We start from the raw sequence: 23,515 nt of genomic DNA, 5'->3' as shown, positions 1-23,515 counted from the left end.
AATAATTTCCATGTTTTTTTAATTAAGTATCATATTTTATATACAACAGGTTTTTATGAAAACACATTCATGCTATTTAGTGCAGATGCTAATGTGCATATGGTCAAAAAGTGATGATTTTCTTATGCTTATAATGTAAATCAATGAGATCTGTATAACAGTATAGCAGATACTGACATAAAATGCATATAAATATCAATATCTGCCAATAATCTGTCTTAAGATGATATTTAAATGCTTAGTTTTATGATCAAAGCTCTGTATTTTTAAAACATGTAATGCAATGTGATACAATGATAATTGACAGATTAACTAATAAATCTTCCTCAAAAGGCTGACGATCATATTTGACATTCAAATTTTAAGATGATTTAAAAAATTTTTTTTATTTATGGATAATCAAGTAAACGGAAGTTGCTTCAGTGCAGTAAGTGTTCATTTTGAAATATTATTAACAAAATCAAAGTTATTAACAGATTTTTAAATGGACTATTCCACATAATATTCAATTTTGTTAGATTACACTTGTCAATAATTCAAATTTAAATCATTTTGTCATATTATAAGCTCCATAGTCAAAAGGCTGAACGATTTTGAAAACTTTGATAAAAGGTGAACTGACCTTGATAGGCCAGAAACATCTTGGTGAAGGGAGGCAGCCTGACCAGGAAGTGAAGCACGGTGCCGCTGTTGGAGTAGTGAGAGCCGTAGTGATAAGGCTGGACGGGTGGCATGGGGTCGTCCTCTCGCTTGCCCTTCTTAAACTCCTCTTCCAGATACTGCAGAGGAAATCAATAGTTAGTTACACTTATGACGCTTTTCCACTGCATGGTACGGCTCAGTACGGTTCGGCTCGGCGCGGCACGGTTCGGCTCGCTTTTCCACTGCATGGTACGGCTCAGTACCAGTGGCGTAACAAGCCAACACCGGGCCCTTATGCAGGATTATCAAGGCGGGCCCCCCTACTACAGCACGTGATGACACACATAAGAGATGACTGACAAAATCAGGAGTAGCCTACGCGCACCACAACAAAATAAAAAACACTGGTGACTGACGGCACACCATAACACATTACTCACTGCTATGACTACACACACACACATAGGCTTAGGTCCAAAGACATAACAAAGATGCTCACTTGCATTACAGCGGCATTTTCCGTACTTTCCTCTGTGCAAAGTTGTCGATTAAATCCTTAAGATCCAGATGGTGCGCACGGGCATTCTCAATTGACAGTGTGGCAAATTGAGTGACGCAATACGCTTCAAACATGTATTTAATGATCAGTAAAATATGTTTTTGTCATTATTTATTCAAATAATTTCGAGATAAAGTAAAATGCGATCAGACTAAAAGTAGTAAAATGCGATAGGGGGCCCTGGCTGTCAATCAATATCTTCCAATCTCGGCTGATTGGTCCGGACCCGTAAGCAACCGCGTACCCTGCTAACCGATAGTTACGCCACTGCTCGGTACGGCTCAGTGCGGTTCGGCTCGCTTCGCTTTTCCACTGCGTGGTACCAAGGTTATTATAGTTTTGCTTTTTTAAATTAGTTTTTATTTAATATCGTTTTCAATTTTGCTTTAAATTTAAGTTTAGTTTTAGTTAGTTTCATTAATGGTATTGTTAGTTTTAGTTTAGTTTTTATTTTGCAAACACATTTCTATTTAGTTTTTATTTTATTTAGTTTCAGTTTTAGTTTTTAGTAATTATAGTTTAGCAGAGCTAACAGAACACTTCCAGTGTGGACCAAAGCGAGACGATTCATTTCAGCAAAGTTTAATGTTTGCCCAGATTCAGTTAAAGGAGAACTCCGGCGCAAAATGAACCTTTGGTCTAATTACACATTGTTACCTAGTCAACCGTTATCTGAGATTTGTTTTCATGATTATCGAATGTAAATAGTTTTATCTCTAAAAACAGTTTAGCCTATAAAGCTAGTATAACGCTAGTATATTGGGCATAGAGTAATGACAAATAAAAATCGCTTGTTAATACCACTAACAAGGCTCAAAATAGCCCCACACTAACATGGTAGCATAATGAGGGTCCCTACCTTCAAACCGAAGCATTGAGAACTTTGTCAGTGTCCAGACAGTTTAATAAGAAGATATTTTAAACATACAGTCAACTTCGCGTATACAGGCAGAAGCCATCTTTGAAATACAGTCTCTACCAGTCGATCTACAAACGCCGATCCAAGTGCGCTGGTGAGATGTGAACGAGCTATAAGTTGTGATAAGGTGAGCGCGAACAGCAGGCTTGGATCGGCGTTCGTAGATCGACTGGTAGAGACTGTATTTCAAAGATGGCTTCTGCCTGTATACGCGAAGTTGACTGTATGTATTAAATATCTTCTTATTAAACTGTCTGGACACTGACAAAGTTCTCAATGCTTCGGTTTGAAGGTAGGGACCCTCATTACGCTACCATGTTAGTGTGGGGCTATTTTGAGCCTTGTTAGTGGTATTAACAAGCGATTTTTATTTGTCATTGATCTATGCCCAATATACTAGCGTTATACTAGCTTTATAGGCTAAACTGTTTTTAGAGATAAAACTATTTACATTCGATAATCATGAAAACAAATCTCAGATAACGGTTGACTAGGTAACAATGTGTAATTAGACCAAAGGTTCATTTTGCGCCGGAGTTCTCCTTTAACTCTTGTGCAGACATCTTAATAATACAAATAAAATAATGGTTTGAGATTGAACAAAGCACAAAATAAATAGAACTTAAAAGTAGACAAGAAAAAAAATATGAAAAATTCAGACAAACTAATTCATATTAAAGATTAAATCTTGTTAAACATAGTTTAATTTTTTTCAGCTGTACATGTAGCAGAGTGGCCACTGGAACATAACAAAAAAAAAAAAAACAGCTCAATTCATCTGACTACAGCCAACACAACCTGCTGTGAAGCCAGTGAAATTAAATAATAAGTATCTATGCAGTGTGTGAGTGTGCACTGTGTACGTCTTTAAATCCTGGTGGGGACTTAAACCTGAATGCACACAGACGCATGGGGACTCGTGTTACTTTGGGACCTATAGGTACACAAGCTTATAAATCATATAGAATGAGGGTTTTTTAAAAATGTAAAAATGGAGAAAGTTGTGTGTGAGATGGGTAAGTTTAGGGGTCTGTGTAGTGTGTGTGTGTGTGTGTGTGTGTGTGTGTGTGATGATGGGTCGGGTTAGTGTAAGGAGGAGACAGAATATACTGTTTTACAGTATAAAAAAAACATTACGTCTATGGAGAGTCCCCACAAATATAGTGGACCAGACTGTCTCTGTCTGTGTGTGTGTGTGTGTGTGTGTATGCGCGTGCTTGTTGGTGTGTCGTGTCCTGGTATTTCCTAGAATCCCTACATTGTCAACGTTAATGAAAACATGATATCTAAACATACAGAAGTACATTAAAGTTTTTTTGTGCTTGACGGACTTGTTTGCTGTTGCACCCGCATGGCAAACGGCATTCGAAAAACGCTTCGCTCAAGTTAAAAGAAGTTTAATTTGCGTCTCATTACCTTGTGTTATTTCCCATTCCACTGCCACAAACGCATCTTTTATGAACAGCCGATGTGTTCTACGTTACGGTCCTTCATTGAGCACGTCAAAACACGCAGTTAATCGCCTCAGCAACTTCACACGGGTGAAGCGCCAGGCATTTCCCTAAACAGCCAGGTCAGATTTTCCGCCAAAGTAAAGAGCTTATTAATTACGAAAACGATTATTTATTTTTGCTCATTATTATTTTATTTCAGTTAGTTTTTCAGTAACTGTTGTTAGTTTCGTTTCGTTTTAGTTTTTCATTTATTATGAATTTTTAATTTTATTTCAGTTTACGAAAATGTTTTTTGAACAATAGTTTTAGTCTTAGTTTCAGTTTTCGTTTACGAAAATAACCTTGCGTGGTACGACTCGGCTCGGCACGGCACGGTTCGCTTTAGCTCGGTTTGCTTTTCCACTGCAGTTCGTACCGCTTCAAAGTGTGTGGGATTATAGTCTGACCATTATAGTTTATCCGCTCCTCGGCAACCAACCGAGGTCTTGCCTCGTTTAACACTTTGTAAAAATGAATTCCTGGGTTCCTGTTTACCTGAGAGTTATAAATACTTCTGATCCTTCATCATGTGCTGTGCTCTGCACAGGTTGAGCTCTTGAGGATGTGCTCTGCACAGGTTGAGCCCTACCTGTGCACGTGCCTGGTCACTGTCTTGCAGCGCACCATTGGACTAAGAGGCCTGGCGGATGCTGTATATTGCATGTGTGAACACAAATAGCGTACAGGCTAGACCTGTACGTTAGGTCAAAAGCTGATGAAGAGAGCGGCCCTACCAGGCCGTTCAACTGGGCGCTCCTGCTTTACCAAAAGATTTGCCTCAGCAAGTGAACTGGCTGCCTGTGAAATCCGGAAGCAGATGGCGACAGGTGGTTGCAGCGGCTTGGCCCTGTACCTACTGATACTCACAGCTATACAGTTGTGGGGAAACTGGTCTGCTGCTTGTGGACGCTCATCTCGGTATGCCATCTCACCGGAAGATCCCGCTGTTCCACTTGATTCATGGAGTCAATACATTTTATATTCCAACTTTCTGGATGACGGACGAGCATCTGACCGGTTCCCGTCTAGCAAACGTGAGCAGCGCAGACAGAAATCGACCTCCATACCAGCGAAACAGGGTTATTCCATCATCTTCTGTAGTATTCTTCTGTTATGTGGGGACATCCATCTAAACCCGGGGCCTGCTAACTACGAGTCCGTTCCCCGTGGACATGTGGAGAGACCGATGTCCTACTTCTGTGACGCTCTCCCTACAGGATTACGAGGTAAAAATCACACAAAATCCTCACAGACTGCCACCGTGTTTATTAAACAGCATCAAACAAAACTGTTTCAGACTGTTAACCATGCGAGCGTATTATGGAACCCGAAAACAAAACCGAAAGGAGTTTTTGGTGGACATTTGAATATACGCAGCGTTGTATCTAAAACTGAACAATTGGAACATTTGCTAACGGACTCAAATCTTGACTATTTGTGTCTCACTGAAACTTGGCTAACTCCAACAACTCCTTTATCAGTATTTAATATCCCGGGTTATAAGGTGTACAGACGAGACAGAAGTCAAGGGAAAGGTGGTGGGGTTTTAATTTATGTTAAGGAGAGCATTTTAAGTAAACAAATAGATATGAATGAAAACACCCTGGAGTGTATAGGGGTTACTATTACATTGTCCCCCGAAATGTCTTTCGTTATCTTTGCAGTCTATCGTCCACCTACTGCCACAAATGATTTTTTTAGCTGTTTATCTGCAACCCTTAAACAACATGAAAGCAAAGAAGTTATACTAATGGGTGACTTCAACTTAAACTGGCTCGATAAATCACGCAGAAAAAAGCTTAAAGATATTGCAAAAACATTTTATATGGTACAAAAGATAAATAAACCTACACGAATAACTAAATCCTCTCAAACCTTATTGGATTTAGTTTTTACAAATAAACCAGAAAGGATAATTAAAACATACAACCTTGTTACTGGCTTGTCAGATCATAATCTCACGTTAGCTGCTAGGAAATTGACCAAATCACGGTACAGGGACCAAAATACAGTGAAAGGAAATCCCGCTATATCATATATTCCAAAGAGAGAGTTAACACAAATTGAGAATGAAATAAAGCAAACAAATTGGAGAGATACTGTTGAAAATAAACCCTGTGAGCAAGCATGCAATGAAATAACGTCAGCCCTTAAAGAAATAATATCAAGATATACAAAAACAATAGCCAAAAAACCTACAGCTTTACATATATTGCCTTGGTTTAATAGTAATCTCTGGCAACTAATGAAAAAAAGAGATGCCTCTTTAAAAAGGTTTTTAAAATCAGGTTTAACTACTGATCATCTAATTTATAAAGGTCTGAGAAATAAGGTTACAATGCAGCTTAGAAAGGCTAAAGCATCATTTTTCCTTGAAATCATTAGAGAAGCAAAAGGGAATAGTAAACAACTATGGAAGACTATTGATAAATTAACTGGCAAGGATAAGTCTAAGCATGAAAACTTACAGATCAAAATAAATAATGAAATTCAACATGATAGTTTAGCTATTGCAACAGAATTTAACGATTATTTTTTGAATTCCGTGGAAACACTGGGTCAGAATTTTACTAAAAAAACTTTTAATTATTCTTTGGTCTGTGATAGTGCTGGTTTTATTATGACACCCACAAACGATATAAAGGTTAGTAAAATACTCTCAACACTTGCTAATAGCAAAGCAAAGGATATCTACGGTCTTGATACTGCTTTCTTAAAAACTCATATAGAATCCTTGACCACACCTTTAACTAAAGTAATAAATAAATCAATTAATGAAAGCACCTTCCCAGGTGTCTTAAAACTTGCTATTGTGACCCCGGTCTATAAATCTGGTGACAAACAAGAGGTTAGTAATTACCGACCTATTAGCATCCTTCCGGTCATTTCAAAGGTCATTGAAAAGGTTGTAGCAGAACAACTAATTGCTCACCTTGACTCTAAGGCCTTTTTACATCCTATGCAATTTGGATTCAGGAAAAAACACTCAACTGAAACAGCCTGCTGCTACTTCCTTGAACAAATTAAAACAAATTTAGATCAAGGTGGTGTGGTGGGAGCAGTCTTTCTTGATTTAAGCAAGGCTTTTGATACGGTTAGTCATGAGATACTATTATGCAAATTGGCACAATACAATCTTGCAATAAACACACAAAACTGGTTCAAATCTTATCTGAGTGGACGACAACAGTGCGTGCGGATGAACAATACATTCTCCCCATTGAAAAGATGTACCATGGGGGTCCCGCAAGGGTCAATTTTAGGGCCGCTGCTTTTTAGTATATACATAAATGACCTTCCATTAGTATGTAATGGTATTGATTTAATAATGTATGCAGATGATACTGTGCTGTACACTCATGGGAAAAATGCTACAGAGGTTGCTTTAAAATTAACGAATGTAATGCATAAGGTTGTTGAGTGGTTACATAACTCATGTCTTACTTTGAACACTGAAAAGACGGTAACCATGTTTTTTAAAAATAGATGCAAACTTAGGGAATGTCCTGAGGTCTTTGTGAATGGGCATACTATTAAAAATGTGGACGAATTCAAATATTTGGGCTTAACGCTGGACCCAACTCTAACCTTTAAAAAACATGTTAAAAAATTGAGAAATGCACTGAAATTTAATCTTATAAATTTCAGGCATATAAGAAACTCTCTTACCATTGAGGCATCAAATACCTACTTAAGTGCAATGATTGTCCCGCATTTTATGTATTGCATGACAAGTTGGGCTCAAGCAGGAAAGACAAGCTTGAGACCACTTGAATCTTTATATAAAACAGCCCTTAAGATCCATGATAAAAAGACTCGTCAATATCACCACTGTAAAATAATGACTAAGTATAATATTTTAAATTTTGGAAATTTGATAATGCATTCGAATGTCTGTTTACTTTTTAAAATCATTCATAATGCTGTCGCCCCTCCTCTAAAAAAATTTATTGAGCTCAACTCTGAAAAAAAAAGAGCTACTCGGTCCGCCACTAGAGGAGAATGCAATATTCCAAATCGCAAAACCTCATTTGGCAAATCTGCCTTTTCTTTTGTGGCTATAACACAGTGGAACACGCTCCCCACACACCTTATTACCTGTACAAATCCTCAAACCTTCTCGAGTTTGACAAAAGCATGGTTATTGTCACAACAAAACTGTACACATCTATGAAATGTGTGTGTGTGTGTGTGTGTTTTGTACTGGGAGAGGTAGGGATCTTGATTGTTTAGTTTTGTCGGGGTGGGGTGGGGTTGGTTTTAGGAATGGGGGAAAATTGAGCATATGTTAGTTTTAATTGTAAATTAATTTTATGGTTAGAAAATTGTATATTTTAATGTTTTGTATTATTCTCTGCCAAGGGACTACGGGCGGAAAATAGCACTTGTGCTACAACCTGGCACAATGCATCTCTCTTTGTTTTTTAAACAAGGTTAATGTTAACTTGTGCATTGTCCCTATTTAAATAAAATGAATCAGAATCAGAACGAGAGGAACGTCTGCACTTCGTCCACTGACCACGATTCAGCCATTTCTTTTTTGGAAGTTTTCTTTCTTTCTTTTTTCTTCAAGCAAGTAGTTTTAAAACAGGTGCTAAAGCGGTGGCTGTTACTGGCTATTTAAATCTAGCGGGTTTGATGTCTCGCAAATACAATGACGCTGGTAGTGACGATTCTGTCTGACCAATCAGTGATCTGCAGTGTGTTCACGTCACATTTTAGTATCGGTACGGTACGCTTGGAACCTCGACAGAGGTGGTACCATTTAAAGTGAGCTGTACCGAACCGAGCTGTACCGTACCATGCAGTGGAAAAGCACCATTACACACACCTAATGACATCACCAGTAAACATATATGCTCTAAAAGAAATATGGATACAAAATGATCAGAGTGTAGAAACCGTGCTATCTTCTGTCAGCTATCTTCTAAGGTAACATATTAAAATAGTGTCTCATAAGTGAGAGACGTAATTTATGTTATTGCTAAGCTGAAATTTTCTTTTTTTTCTGGGATTTCCTTTTCTGCAAAGGACACTTGTGATTCTACGTCAGAATTTAGCCAGATGAAAATGTCTTAGAAGGCCACATAATGTACTGTTGGGAAAGCCCTTCGTGCCGGGACTGCGCCTGTGATGCCTGAAATGCTGCCTATGTAGACAGCTCACCAGATTTTGGAACAGAGCCACAGTGTGATTGGTTAACAGACGCTGGTGTAAACAGGAATTAAAGGCCTGCAGTGCTGCCGTACCCTGTAATTGTCCACATAACGGTCTTCCTTCTCTTTAGACTGCACTGCGATGGGTTTGCTGAGGTTCCTGTTACATCAAAAAGAAAAACAGAAAGGAAAAATCTTCATTTGTATACATGTCTATATATATATATAAGGTCAACAGTTTAGAATAATTGAGATTTTTTTATGTTTTTGAAAGTATCTTAAGTCCACCAAGGCTAGATTTAATGGTTGTCTATGTGAATATATAGTAAAGTGTAATTTATTCCTGTGATCAAAGCTGTATTTTCAGCATCATTACTCCAGTCTTCAGTGTCACATGATCCTTCAGAAATCACTCCAATATGAGGATCTGATGCTCAAGAAACATTTATGATTATTATAAATGTTGAAAACAGCTGCATTATATTTAAGTGGAAACAGTGATACACTACCGTTAAAAAAATGTTTTCATTAAGCAAGGATGCATTAAATTGATCAAAAGAGACAGTAAATACATTTATAAATGTTACAAAAGATTTATATTTCAAATAAATGCTGTTCTTTTAAACTATCTATTCATCAAAGAATCCTGAAAAATAAAATGTATCACAGTTTCAACAAAAATATGAAGCAGTATAACCTTTTCAAACTTTATAATTTATGAGAATTTATAATTATGTGTTAAAAAAATCTGATGGCGATACTGAAAATTAGAACATACTTCCATTCGTACTATTTCATAGTTTTGATGACTAGCGAGAGCTAACTCTATTATTAATTGGCCAAATGGGCACAGAAATCAGTTGATGATCTTAAAACGATCAGCTAATTTATCAGCAGGGCTGGGTATCGATTCAGATGTTCCAATTTGATTCGATTTCGATTCCCAAGCTCTAAATTCGATTCGATTTCGATTCCCGATTCGACTCAATGAATAGAGGGTATGCGCGTGACGTCACCGTCGGCCGGACGGACTGCGGTTACACACACTGAGTGGCAGAAACACTGAGTGACAGCATTGGTTTTCAGAGCGAATGCCATGGAAAAACACACAAACCCTTCTAAAATGGGAAAGAGCTTTGAGATTGACTGTATAAATAGATTTGACAAGAAATATTAGGTATATTTTTACAGACTGCTGAAAGCTTCAGAAAAGAAAAGCAAATGGATCGCTGCAGTTCACAGAAACAACTGGATCCAGGCAGAGAAAGGTGGATTTGCAGTTATCATTTTGTGTTAATATGCTGAATTTAGGGATAAAATCATACCCTACATATTGTATTGTTATATATATTAACAACTCATCAATTAAATATTTATCATTGCATATTCTGCTTTATTGGATGTTTTTAAATAAACACTGACAAAAAAAACTATACAAGTTTTAGGCCAGGACGATATGATGATATAGGCTATATATAACACTAATATAAGTGATCACCCGGATTTAGACCTACCTATATTGTATTTATATAAAGGGTTCACAGGCAAATTTGCTTTATGTTTAGGTCTATATTGCTTTTATTTCCCCGCTGTCGAAATCAGGCACACATAAATGTCAGGCAACACATTCCTGCTGCATGTCAATATCCATGGATCACTGGATCTTTAGTAAGTTGTAAGGAACACTATATCGAGTCCAACATTTAGTTTAAATTGATAATCGTTCGTTTTACTGGCATTTTCGCAGTTTCCTCTATTAAATCCAGTCACGCAGCAGCTCTTTTGCCACTCAGTCCAGCTGAGGGGGCTTGTTCCGGCGGGAAAGTGACGTCAATGCATTCCCTCTATACTGATTTAATACTGATTTATAAAAAAGAACGATGAACATTAGAGGTGGGAGAAAAAATCGATACAGCATAGTATCGCGATATTTTCTGTGGCAATACTGTATCGATACACGGGCGCCAAGTAACGATCTTTTATTATTTAAATTAGCTACACATGAGAATTTAACTTTGGTAGTGCGTGTCTGCGTGAGTGTTCAGCGGTGCCGCGTCTTCTATCTCTCTTCTTTCAAAATGTGTTGTGCAAGGCAAGCATCAAGCGCTGCGACGCTAATACACACTCGCGTTTAGGAGTCGGGACATGACGGAATATTCACTTGCACAATCGGCCCAGCAGTGCATCGTGACTGAAGTTTACCATTTGCACGTCTTTTTAAGTCTTACCAGTTTAAACATTCAAGCGATTTTAAACTAATCAGTGCTCGCGCGCTCTCTGAGATTATTTTCCAAGCGCACATTCATAGAAAGTCCGCCTCAAAATAAGCTGGCCAGTAACAAAAGTTATTTTTGGTCAATTTCGGTCGTCGTGAGTATACTCTAAACATAGTCGGTTTTGTCTTTAATAAGCATAAAACGCATGCCAGTATAATGAACACAGGATCCGTGCACTAGCTCTTAAAGTGACGGCAGCCATATGTGTCTGTCATTAATTTTGTTGTCAAAACAACAACAAAAGATAGCTTTAAGTTAAAGGAATCAGGATTAATAGCCTATGTATTTAATTTATTCAGGACTAAAATACTACCCAGTGTTACTATCTGGGTAGTATACAGTGTTGTATATCCATTTGATTACATTATTCAGTTTCTTTATTTATGAATACTAGTGTTAGACCTATTCAAGAACTTTTCTCTTTATTTGTTATTATTTGTATCTTTATTCTATTGTATGTATTTGTGCTACTTTTTTCAATTTAATTAATTTAAATCAAGCTTCCTTGTGTTGTGTAAATTCTTAACAACAATACTACCCCATTGTAAAAATTGCAATGAGCGCAAACATTTAGGCGATATAAATGTAATAATTTTGTTTGGAAAAAATGCAAAAATTGAAGTTGAAAAAAGGTAATAAATTGCAATATATTGCAGAATATCGCAATATGTTTAAAATCGCAATAATATCGTATCGTGACCTAAGTATCGGGATAATATCGTATCGTGGTGCCTCTGGTGATTCCCACCCCTAGTGAACATAAGTTTACAAATGGTTAATTGAGCCACAAACCTGTATATTAAACTCTTTATTTTAGGTACACTTGGGTCCATTAAAACCCAACTTCAAATGCATACAATGAATAGACAGGATTGTGATGCAAGATGAAAAATTGATGCTGAAAATTGACAAGTCAGAACAGTGGCATGCCTTGATCAATCAGGATCAGGTTATTTTATGTTTAAAGGGGTCATATAATGGTACATGCACTTTTACAAGTTGATTGTACTGAAATGTGTGTTGGCAGTGTCTGTACACAACCATCATATAATGATAAAAATCCATCCAGTGTTTTTGTTTTAATCTCCTTATATGTTTTCCCCTGCCTCAAATCGAGCCGTTCGACCGTGTGACGTCACACGCTCGGAAGCCCCTCCCACGATTGCTGATTGACAGGAGCGTCTCAGACCCGCCCTCGCGGGTGAGATCAGCTCCATGAGAGAGCTGTCAATCATAGTCTGCGCGGACCGGCGCGGTCATTGTTGATATGCTGGAGCACTGTCTATGAGCAGAATGGCGTCTAAGCGATTGTGGTGTTCTGTTCTTGGGTGTAATAACGAACACAGTCATTTTAATTAGTGATCGACCGATATATCGGCAGGCCGATATATCGGGCCGATATTTGCGGTTTTTACGTGTATCGGAATCGGCCGATACGGGGCTGCTGCGTTCGACGATAGTTTTTTCCCGGCATTATTTATAGACAGGCGTCCACAGGCAGCTCTGTGCTGCTGGAGACGCTGCAGTTCACGTGCAGACTCTGCACTGTCCCTCCCCCACTAACAGAGTGCAACCTGCGCTTCAAGATAACGGTAACTTTTAAACTTTCAAAGCATCTTTTAACTGTTTGACTGCTGAAATATTGTCAAACACTTTGAAAATGGAAACACGTTGCTCTATAACTGTTATGTGGTTGCAACTATATAGCTAAGCAAGTTTGTGGGTCCAAATGGAAAACGCGAATGACTCGTCTATAAAACTGCTTGCTTGCCATTGTATTTAGGGAGCTGCAAATAGCTGTAGGCTATCCGTTCAGTATGCATTAGGGCTGTCAATGAATATTCTAAATACGAATATATATTCGAATAGTTTAAAAAAAACTGAATTTTGAAGGTGAAAATTAATATTCGAATGTGGAAAAACACGCCCACGGTAGCAGACTAACGTTACCACAGCACAGCTCGCTCAGTGTCGGTTCTATGTACTGTGAAACTTCAATTAATGTATTTGTTTCAATCACTGAATGAAGCCTGCTGTATACCTTAAATTGCTTGCACAAAACTCTTGATCAGCACTCAACATTTGTTTGTTGTTGTTCATTTAAACCGGTATGCGCGGAGAGCGTGAGGGTGAGTGCGAGAGAGAGAGAGAGAGTGCGCCTGCGAGTCCGGGCGAGCCAGAGTGAGCTCTGCGGTCTTGGCCATTAGTTGATTTACTCGTTTTTTTTGTAGTAATACGTTGTCAAATATGTTTAAACTCAAATAAGCTACTTAATACTACTAGTTATGTCTCTTTGTATTAATTTGTCCTGTTATTGACGTAATGCGCGTCATTGACCAAATACACGACGATATGTTCAAATATGTTTTTTTAGAGGGAATATACAAACGCCATTTGAGCAATTTTGACAGCCCTAGTATGCGTACGGTAGCTGTTACGAACATTGGTCATAGGATTAAGTAATACCAACGTTGTTCCGTGCTTTTTGTGGGAGATTTATTCAGCGACCACCTGGCTGAGGTTTGGACGCGTTGGTGTGTGTCTCCCTCGCCATCGCAGTGACATTAGAGAATAGACATGCTCATTTTATTTTATGTAGAAAATTTAAACCATGGCAGTAAATAGTTCGTTACTTTTAAAATGAAGTACAGTGTGCACTGTGCACTTTATTATGCTGGTTGCTACTGTGTGCAATAGTGTAATTATTTTATTTATGCTTAAATATTTATTTTCAGCAGTGAACTTTTTTTTGTTCTACCTCATGTTTTTAATATTTGTTAAATATTGTTTATCTACTTGTTCTTGTTCTACCTCACATGTTTTTACTATTTGTTAAATATTGATTTTTTTACGTTAAATAAATGTTACTTTTATTAAATTGAGACCTGTAACATTTGTTAACATCATGTCATTTTTATGATGTAAATTGAGGGAGCAAATTGTATCGGCTCCAAATATCGGCTCAAGAAAATCGGCAGCCCGTATCGGTCATCGGCTAAGGCTGATGGGAAAAAAATCGGTATCGGTATCGGCACTAAAAAATCCATATCGGTCGATCCCTAATTTTAATGTTCCTAAATCCGAACCGCTGAAGACGCAGTGGCTGTGTTTGTTTTCGAAGGGAATATTCCCCACGAGCAACGTCAATGAGTTCATGTTTGCGCGAATCATTTCACACCAGACTGCTTTATAGACGAGGATCAGTATAAAGCTGGATTTGCTAAGCTGCTGCTCATGAAAAATGGATCGGTACCAGATATTCGTGTTCCTGCTGAATCTCCAGAAGAACGGAAGTGAGTGTAACGTTTTATTAAACTTTATATTAATATATTAATCTTTGCAAATCGCCAGCTGCACGCTTCACAATGAATGCGTCTAAGGTTTACACTCAGGGTACATTACGGCATGTTTTCTATGTATGACGTTCTCAATATAATTCATAATCCCACGTTTATACTGAACAACGCGTTATGGTTATTGAGTTACAAATGGTGTACGCCAGAGCTCTGGTGTACGCATAGAACAGAGGGGCGGAGTCAGCAAAGCTCATGATCATTTAAAGTCATATGCACTGAAACGGCGTGCTGAAAACAGAGCTGTTTTTGACCAGGTAAAATAAGTGTTTTCTTACAATACTAATGAGAATTTTTAATTAAAGTATATTACAAACTTTTAATTTAGACCCTAAAGAATCATATTAGCTTGTACAAAAATGGCATTATATGACCCCTTTAAGATAAAACTAACATAAAATCTCACAGCATTAGCTGTAACATGGAGGCTATAAACAGTGTAGAAAAACTCTATTTTTGGGTGATAGATAAATAAATATGGAATTTTTTTTTGCCCAGACCTATTTATCAGGCTATCATCGTGTCCACCAAATCGTTTTTTTTCACGCGCCTGGTGTATTTTTTCAGTTGTTTTCAATGGGAGCGCCACGTTTTTTTAAAACGCCATGAGCATAACGAGGTGCTTCAAGAGTTGAAGAATGTTCTGTCACTGAAAAAGACTGTCACTTTTTACCCAGCCGTCCAATCACAGTGGAGGAGGGGCGGGGCTAATACCACACCGACCAACTGTCACAACATTATTTCTGTACAACGACATCAACCAGCAGAGCTAACCCAACAAAATGGATGAAAGATAAATTTTTTGTATGAAACAAATTATCTGCGAAATCAGTTACAAGTAAACTGTGCTGCGGATATTCTGTATCATAGAAACGAAGCATCTCAACTGAAAAAACTCTAGCTAAAAACGCTTTGGTGGACACACGGCCTAATGAAAAACGGCATTGAAATACAGTAATGCTGATGCTCTGACCTGTAAATGGAGGCCTCCTGCAGGTCCAGAGTCTCACTGATGTAGTCTCTCAGGATGAAGGGGAAGACGGGATACTGCATGAGGTCGTTGAAGGAGCGGCCCGCGTGCTTGTTGAGGTGAGTGAGGTACTCAAAGTTGGTGATCTGTCCTGAGCTCCACAGGTGCGTGAGGGCCGTGATGTTGCCGTACTCCAGCAGGTTGGGCAGGTCTAAGGTCAGGATGTTGTGGTAGACGTCATCACGAAACTGAGACGGAGACGAGAGAGAGGAACAAGCAGGAAGTTACGGTTGGGCAAAATTATGAATTATGGAATTGGGTCTCTTTCAATTCATGAGTGGGAATTTATTAATTAAATAATTGAATTAATGAATGAATTAATTAAATAATATTTTTTTTGTTTATTTGTGCAAAATTATACACAATAAAAGGCAAAAAAAAAAATACAATTTATATACACTGCAGGTTATATATATATATATATATATATTAGGGCTGGGAGAACAAATGTATTCACCTAACTAATCAAAAAAAATTTGTTTACGATTTTAAAATCTATTTTTAAATTCCAGAATCGAAATTAATACAAATTAAATTGCTTTATTTTTGTCCTTGCTTATAGATGAGGTTGACAGAAGTTAGCCACTTTTGTTACAACAGAGGATGAAATGTGTCGAGTTGAGTGACGTAACATCCAAAGTGTTTGCGTGGAAGAGACGTGAGACTGAAAACACTGAAAGCCCTCGCGCTGCTCGTATACTGAGAGAGAGATAAGACAATAGAGCTGCACGATTCATCTCTAAAAGACTGTAATCTCGATTCAAACACCCACGCGATCTTCTTCCATTTCGTCTGTCTATTAAACCTTTGACAAAATCATATCGCAACATTTAAATCTGTGTTGCCGCTGACCCAGAGAGAGAGTCGTCATGAAACAGCTTCACAAACAGTCTTTTCAACCTCATAGTATCATTATTTCTGTGATACAATAGTTCAAATGATCATAGAAGTACTGGGATAAAAGTTTAAAGTTCAAATATACACACTGATGTCTACAGTAGAAATCGAAATAGAGTAAATCAGTTTTTGATAAGGCATAAAATAAGGTTAAAATAAGGCATTTATCGATTACATTGTTTCGCCACTAGTTTTTTTATTTGTTATTGAATCATTAATTCAAGAGAATGCAGTAATGTATGATGCTTCTGAAATAAAACTCTGAAAGATGTGATGAATTGTTTTTGTAAATGTGACTAATCTTATTCATCATGTACAGTCTGAATAAGTGTATGATTTAGCTTTTCCCCATGGTCTAGTAAAAAAAAAAAAGAAGAAAAAAAGGAAATATTCCCAGTATATCACAATATCAATTTGCAATACTTGTAGAATCGCAATTCTTAAATATCGCAATACATATCGTATCGGCACCCAAGTATTGTGATAGTATCGAATAGGGAGATAGGTGTATCGTCCAAGCCCTATATATATATATATATATATATATATACATACATACACACACACACTATGGGGCAATGAATCTGATTGGTTGACGATCGTTCTAAGGTGTGAAACGCACGGCTAAAGTAGTTCCAGCAGGTCTTGACCGCATTACAGCTCCATATCACTGCGCCAAATGATTACAGTTATTTCAAAGATCCTTACAGATTACAACAGCAAACGAACAAAAACCCACAACGACACTGAACAAGCAAATAAATAAAGTAAACAAATTATTTCCCTGTTTTTTCCACAAAATTACATTTTATTATGTACGGAAAGCACATACTCTCTCTCTCCCACTCCACCACACACACATACAGGAGTACATACACACACTCTCACAGAAACGAGTTGTCAGCTCTGCTTTGACGATTTTATTAGTAAAATAACTTAACTTTAAAGCTACATGACATTTCTCACTAGCGAGGTAATAATGGTGCTGTTCTTGAAGCAGATAAACTTACAGTTTCACTATTATCAGAGACGCTGCTGCCAAACACAGACTCAGGTAATTCACATACGCTTAATCTCTCTCTCTCTCTCTCTCTCTCTCTCTCTCTCTCTCTCTCTCTCTCTCTAATAACTGTGTTAATAACTGCATTAGTCTGCTATTAGTGGCTCAAGTCTCCGTTTCTAGCTCCAAAATGACGTTTTGGAATCAGCAACGGAGGCGTGGGAAGAGATGCGCAATAAATTAGTCCTGCACACCAGAGCGTTTTAAGGTTTGACCGTTTAATATATATATATATATGTATGTATGAGCGGAATAATTGACTTCGGGCTGTTAAATTATTGTAAAATAATGCACACTTAATGTGCATCATTTTTCTAGTAATTCAACGGCATGTCTTCAATTATTCCTTACATTCATATATATTAGGGGTGTAGCGATACACGTATTCGTATTGAACCGTTCGATATGAGGCTTTCGGTTCGGTTTTCGGTACGCATTTTTAAACCGAACGGTTCGTTGGACCATTTTTCCTGCCGACCAAAATTTCGTTATTTCAAATGTAGGCGCGTCACGCGTGGCAAGCGCACTCGAGATGCTGGCGTGACCACAACATTGCCCAACATCAAATGGCAAATGTAATGTAAGCGGAACGAAACCACTCGTTATTGTGTGGTTGACGGACCGTTTATCAGTTTGGACCAATGCAGCGCGAGCCGATCTTGATCATCAGCACTGTTACTACACAGCCAAATCCAGTAAAGAAAGCATTTGAGTTCGCCACTAAACTAATAACATCGCTGCGAGATCTAGTGAGAAACATTCACATTTCTCCGTTATTAACGGATCAAACAGCGCTGAAACCAGGAAGAAACATTGTGCCATGAATGAACTATCCAGTGTCCACAGATCAGCACATTCACCATGGGTTTACTGTAGTAACACTACTAACTGTAACCATGGGAGTTTGGCAGGAATAGTAGCCTATAATGCTTTCAAGTAACATTACTCGGTTTTATTTTGACATTATGAATTGAAATTGCTGCCCTCAAATGTTAATCTGAACTAAAATAAACCTTTGTTTATAACTACTACAATATTACATTTCATTTTGTCCAAGGAGCTGTTTTGTTTTATATGCTCCTAAGAAGAGTCAAGTATAGCTCCATCATTGCTCAAAGTAAAAAAATATCATACTTTATGATGTTAGTTTTAATAAAAAAAAATAAAAAAATTTAAATCAAGGAAATTTCTCTGGCATTTCTTTCTTTTTGCTGTATCGAAAACGTACCAAACCGTGACACAAGTGTATCGTATCGAACCGAACCGTGAATTTTGTGAACCGTTACACCCCAAATATATATATATATATATAATCAGTAAGCATTAATACTAATGTCAATGTTTCTAAATATAGCCCATATGCTGTGTGGAGTATATGCATGATTATGGGTAATTTATTCTGAAAAATAAAAACATATTATTTAAAACACTACACTTACAGCAGTTACATAGCTATGCTTTCTTGTATTCAAGAACCATTACCACACTTAAACGTCATAAAACTCGCACAAGCCCTGTGTAGATTAGCAGCTAATGCTCGTGTGTTTGACAATGGCATTGTTACCTTGGCGGTATCAAACGCGAGCAGCAGCGTCCTGCCGTTAGTGAGGAAGATCTCCATCGCATTATCTCTGAGCTGCCACCAGCGCTTGTGAACCTCCTTTATCTCCTCGTACGTCCAGGAGAAGGAGGCCGGTTCTGTCTCTCCATCAGGACTCTGGGGGAAACGCACACATCGTGAACCTCCAAAACACACATACGCCTCATAACATCTATTAGCAGTGGGTGGCGTGACCAAAATCTAGTATCATGGTATGAGTAACTTTATATATCACCGTAAAAGTAATATTATTTAGTTGCTGGAAAAATAAATGCAATTGTTTTAGATCAGGGTTATTTTCGTAAACTAATACTTATACTATATTTATTCTACAAAACATCAAAGAATAGTGCATAAGTATGTGAACTGGGACACACCTACAAGCTTATTTAATTTCGACTAGTTGCCAAGGTAACATTTCTCATTTTTATTTAGTCGAAATACTAAAATAACTATACCAAAATATACTACATAAACAAAAACTTAAAACTTAATAAAAACTATATATATATATATATATATATATATTTGTTTTTATTTAAAAAAAAACGAATAAAAATACAAATATACAACAAAACGACTAAAACTTTAACTAAAATTAATTAGAAAATATAAAAATAAAGCTATAATAGTACATCAGTGATACAAAAATAACACTGGTTTAGATATAATATATTATAATATTAATAACATATAATAGACTAGTTTAAATAATGAGGTAAAGCCTATTTTTGAACGATTTAATAAATTAAATACTTTACAATTATTTTCACTTTTTTATTTGGAACTTGATGGACAAAAAAAACCAAAAGATCAGATTGCTCATGATAAACATACTTCCAAACGTTTAGGGAAAAAAAAAAGCATACTTGGTTATCATGCGTCTCAGCAACATTATCCTCCACAAAGTACATCCCAGATTTTCCTGCAGAACACAAAAAACACAACAGATCATTTTAGCGGCCAACACACGGATCATGTGATGAGGTTTCGAACGAGTCTTACCCAGCAACAGCTCTCCTGCCATCTCTCTAGAGGGCGCCACACTTATGCACCTTCTCGTGAACCTAAAACAGAAGAGAAAATGTTTTGGGTTTGAAATGCTGCACTGTGGCTCTGGCGATGAAACCTCAATGTGCTTGTTGTGAGGTGAGAGTACCTGATGGGCTCGCTGGTGGCTTTGTCCTTCACTATGGATGAAGAGGAGTAAGCCTTGTCCTCAAACAGGAATGCTAGCGGAGCCTTGATGGCATCTGTGACGGGCAAACCACACGCATGAGATCAATCCATCAGCTGATCAATCATATTACATTTCTGTTAGTGTCATATTGATTTGTTCATCTAAAAAACATGCTCAGGTCACATTTCATCCCAAAGTCCGAAAAAGTATTAATTAACTTGTACTTACTAATTTATATGCTAATATTCTTATTTACTTATATTTGTGTTTTTACTTATTAAATAATTTACTTACTAATCTTACTGATATAAGTATTTAAATATGTATTTATTATTTATTTACTAACTTACTTCCCAATTTTACTTACATTTTCTTATTCATTTACGTATTTACTTATACTTGTTTGTTTACTTATTATTTATTTTTATTTACTTACATTATTTTACTGATATAATTATTTACTTATTGATTTACTTACTAATTTAGTACCCAACTTATATATTAATTTGCTTATTTATTTACTTACTAATTGAGTAAATAAAGTTAATAAATAAGAAAATTTGCATATTGTCTTTATTTACTACCTTATTAAATGACTTATTTACATATTTATAATATTATTATATACTTATTTACTAATTTACTTACTAATTTAGTACCAATTTTACTTATATACAAATTTTCTTACTTACCAACTAATTTTACTGATGCACTTATTTACATATTTATTATTATTACTATTTTTTTAAATTACTAATTTAGTTTTTAATAAGTTAGTAAATAAGTAAATAAAAATATATTCTAATCAACTAATTAAATTACTTATTTACTTATACTTATTTATTATAAGTAAAATTGAGAACTAAATTAGTAAATTAAAATAATAATAATAAATATGTAAATAAGTGTATCAGCAAAATTAGTTAGTAAATAAGAACATTTGTATATTGTAAGTAAAATTGGTACAAAATTATTAAGTAAATAAGCATTTTAATAAGTTGATTAGAATATATTTTTATTTACTTATTTACTAACTTAGTAAATTAATAAGTAAATAATAATAATAAATAAATATGTAAATAAGTAATTTAATAACTAATTTAGTTCCCTATTTTACTAATATAGTAATTTTCTTATTTATTTATTTACTTATTAAATTGACTTACTTGGGTAAATCTTTCAAGAACATGTCTGGGTCATTTTTCACCCCATTTGTTTATGCTATGAGTAAATAAACTGCATCAAGAAAACTTTCTAGAGTCTAGAGAATAGTATATCATGAGCTGATGTTGTGAAGTGCCGTCTCCAGTCACCGTCTAGCTTGCGCCGGTCTTTGAGCAGATATTTGTTGGGGATGGTCAGGTAGCAGCGCTGGAGGCGTCTCCGCTCTCGGTTGGGTCCCTCGGTGGGATCCAGCTGCCAGGACGTGGGGTAAGAAGACTGATCGTACCACACCGCCCTGTTCCACGGGGAAAAAATAACATCAGTTTGGATCAACATGAGGATGAGTAAATGTAGGGGTGTAACGATGCCCTCATGTCACGATTCGACACATATCACGATACTGACCATATTATTGCGATACTCCAAGACATATATAAAAGGTGAACAAAAAATGCACTGTTGATTAAAATGCTAAATTTAGTTTTACATTGTGTGTGTAAATGAATAGACTTGGACTTGGTTCTGAAACCCAAAGCACAGGACAATAAAGACACCAGAATAACAATATTCATGATTCTGAAGGTAAAAATACAGAATTATTATAGACGAATATGCTTGTGCTCTGTTAATATACTGACTAGATATATTTAAAATAATGTAGGCCACTTTTTACTGGTAACATCAGACATTTGGCATTATCAGGACCATCAAATATTCCTCCATTGCATTATTATACACTATATTCAACATTATATATATATATATATTAGTGCTGTCAAACGATTAAAATATTTAATCGCATTAATGTCATAGTTAACTCGCGATTAATCGCACATTTTTATCTGTTCTAAATGTCTCTTGATTTCTTTTTGTCCCATTATTTTTTCTCATTTTAATGCTCTTATCAACATGGAAAAGTGGATCGGCTTGCTTTGTGCAAATGTTTTTTATTGAAAACAACATTGACTGTGTTCACTTGGAGCAAATAATCTCTCACACAATGTAACACTGTCCATCAATAAAAGGGTGAAAGAAATACTGACGAGGTCCTGATATTGACGAGGGGGCGGAGAATTCGCATCAGCTGTGTGTGTGTGTGTGTGTGTGTGTGCTTGGCCATCATCAAGTGGTGTTTCAGACTGGGCGTGCTGCGATGATGATAGCTCAGTTCACAACGACAAAACACACAGATCACTTTGGTCTCGTCAATGGAACCATTTGGCAACTTTTTAAAAGTAAACTTTCCATTCAGAATCTTATCGGCATCCATTTCGGCGTCTCGCGCTCGTCATCCACTCAAAACGTAACGTTAACCAACTATTTGGCCGGCTCACAAGGCCAAGCAAGTGTGTGCGGCGTGCCTGTTGTTTTGTTTCCGGTCTAGCTAGATCCGCTTGCGCTTTGGTCGACGAAGCAACAAAACGTCCTCGCACGGCGCAAGCCATTGAAATGAATGGGTTTCACAGCGCCATGCCGCGTCCCGTTGCAAAAGCATGTGAAAAAAAAACTACAAAGTTTGCTAAGCCAAAAAGACCATTAATCGCCCGATAAAAAAATTGAAGCCGTTAAAATGGGTTTGCGTTAACGCCGTTAATAACGCGTTTAACTGACACTGACAGCCCTAATATATATATATATATATATAGTGGTTTAATGTAGTACTGTCACTAAAACTCTGAAAACGTGAATTTTTTCTCACCCAGCAATTTTTATTTTGGGTGAACTATCCACGATACATATTGTTGCATTTTTGTATTGCGATATATTGTTACACCCCTAGTAAACGATGACTAGCGTTGTAGTGAGCGATGCTGACCGGTCGTGCGTGAGCTGATGCACGAGCTCCTGCCAGTGCCGACTGGCGCTCAGGTCGGTCTTGTAAAGGCCTCTGATGTGTTGCATGACCTTCTTGCGCTCCATTCCCTGCCTGAGAGACACGTTCTGAGTGATGTCAGCGGCGATCTTCGAGATGTCCTTCGACTTCCCATCCAGCCTCTGCAACAAGCTGAAACGGAGACCAGAACAGTTTAGAACAAAATGGCAATGAAGTGCACGCACATGTCTGTGTATTATTTTGAGATGTTAGTAACACTTTACAATAAGGTTCATTAGTTAACTACCTTAGTTAGCATGAACTAAGAATGAACAACACTTCAGCATTTATTAATCTTAGTAAATATTAATTT

General features: G+C 36.9%; 1 protein-coding gene across 3 annotated transcripts in view; it reads right to left on the bottom strand.

Annotated features, from left to right (window-relative positions):
• Positions 1-23,515, bottom strand: part of lyst (lysosomal trafficking regulator) — a 167,023-nt gene that overhangs the window by 17,485 nt on the left and 126,023 nt on the right. For all 3 annotated transcript variants that reach the window (XM_056232662.1, XM_056232663.1, XM_056232664.1), the window contains 9 exons: positions 23,146-23,334; positions 21,479-21,624; positions 20,145-20,238; positions 19,991-20,052; positions 19,855-19,910; positions 18,950-19,102; positions 15,372-15,616; positions 8,863-8,929; positions 623-779 (listed from right to left, as the gene is read on the bottom strand). In XM_056232662.1, the coding sequence (XP_056088637.1) occupies positions 623-779; positions 8,863-8,929; positions 15,372-15,616; positions 18,950-19,102; positions 19,855-19,910; positions 19,991-20,052; positions 20,145-20,238; positions 21,479-21,624; positions 23,146-23,334 (1,169 nt within the window). The remainder of the gene's footprint in view (positions 1-622; positions 780-8,862; positions 8,930-15,371; positions 15,617-18,949; positions 19,103-19,854; positions 19,911-19,990; positions 20,053-20,144; positions 20,239-21,478; positions 21,625-23,145; positions 23,335-23,515) is intronic.

Source organism: Rhinichthys klamathensis, unplaced genomic scaffold (genome assembly GCF_029890125.1).
Source record: "Rhinichthys klamathensis goyatoka isolate OS25496 unplaced genomic scaffold, OSU_Roscu_1.1 h1tg000352l_1, whole genome shotgun sequence".
Lineage (NCBI taxonomy): Eukaryota > Metazoa > Chordata > Actinopteri > Cypriniformes > Leuciscidae > Rhinichthys > Rhinichthys klamathensis.
This window is presented reverse-complemented; position numbering and strand designations above follow the sequence as displayed.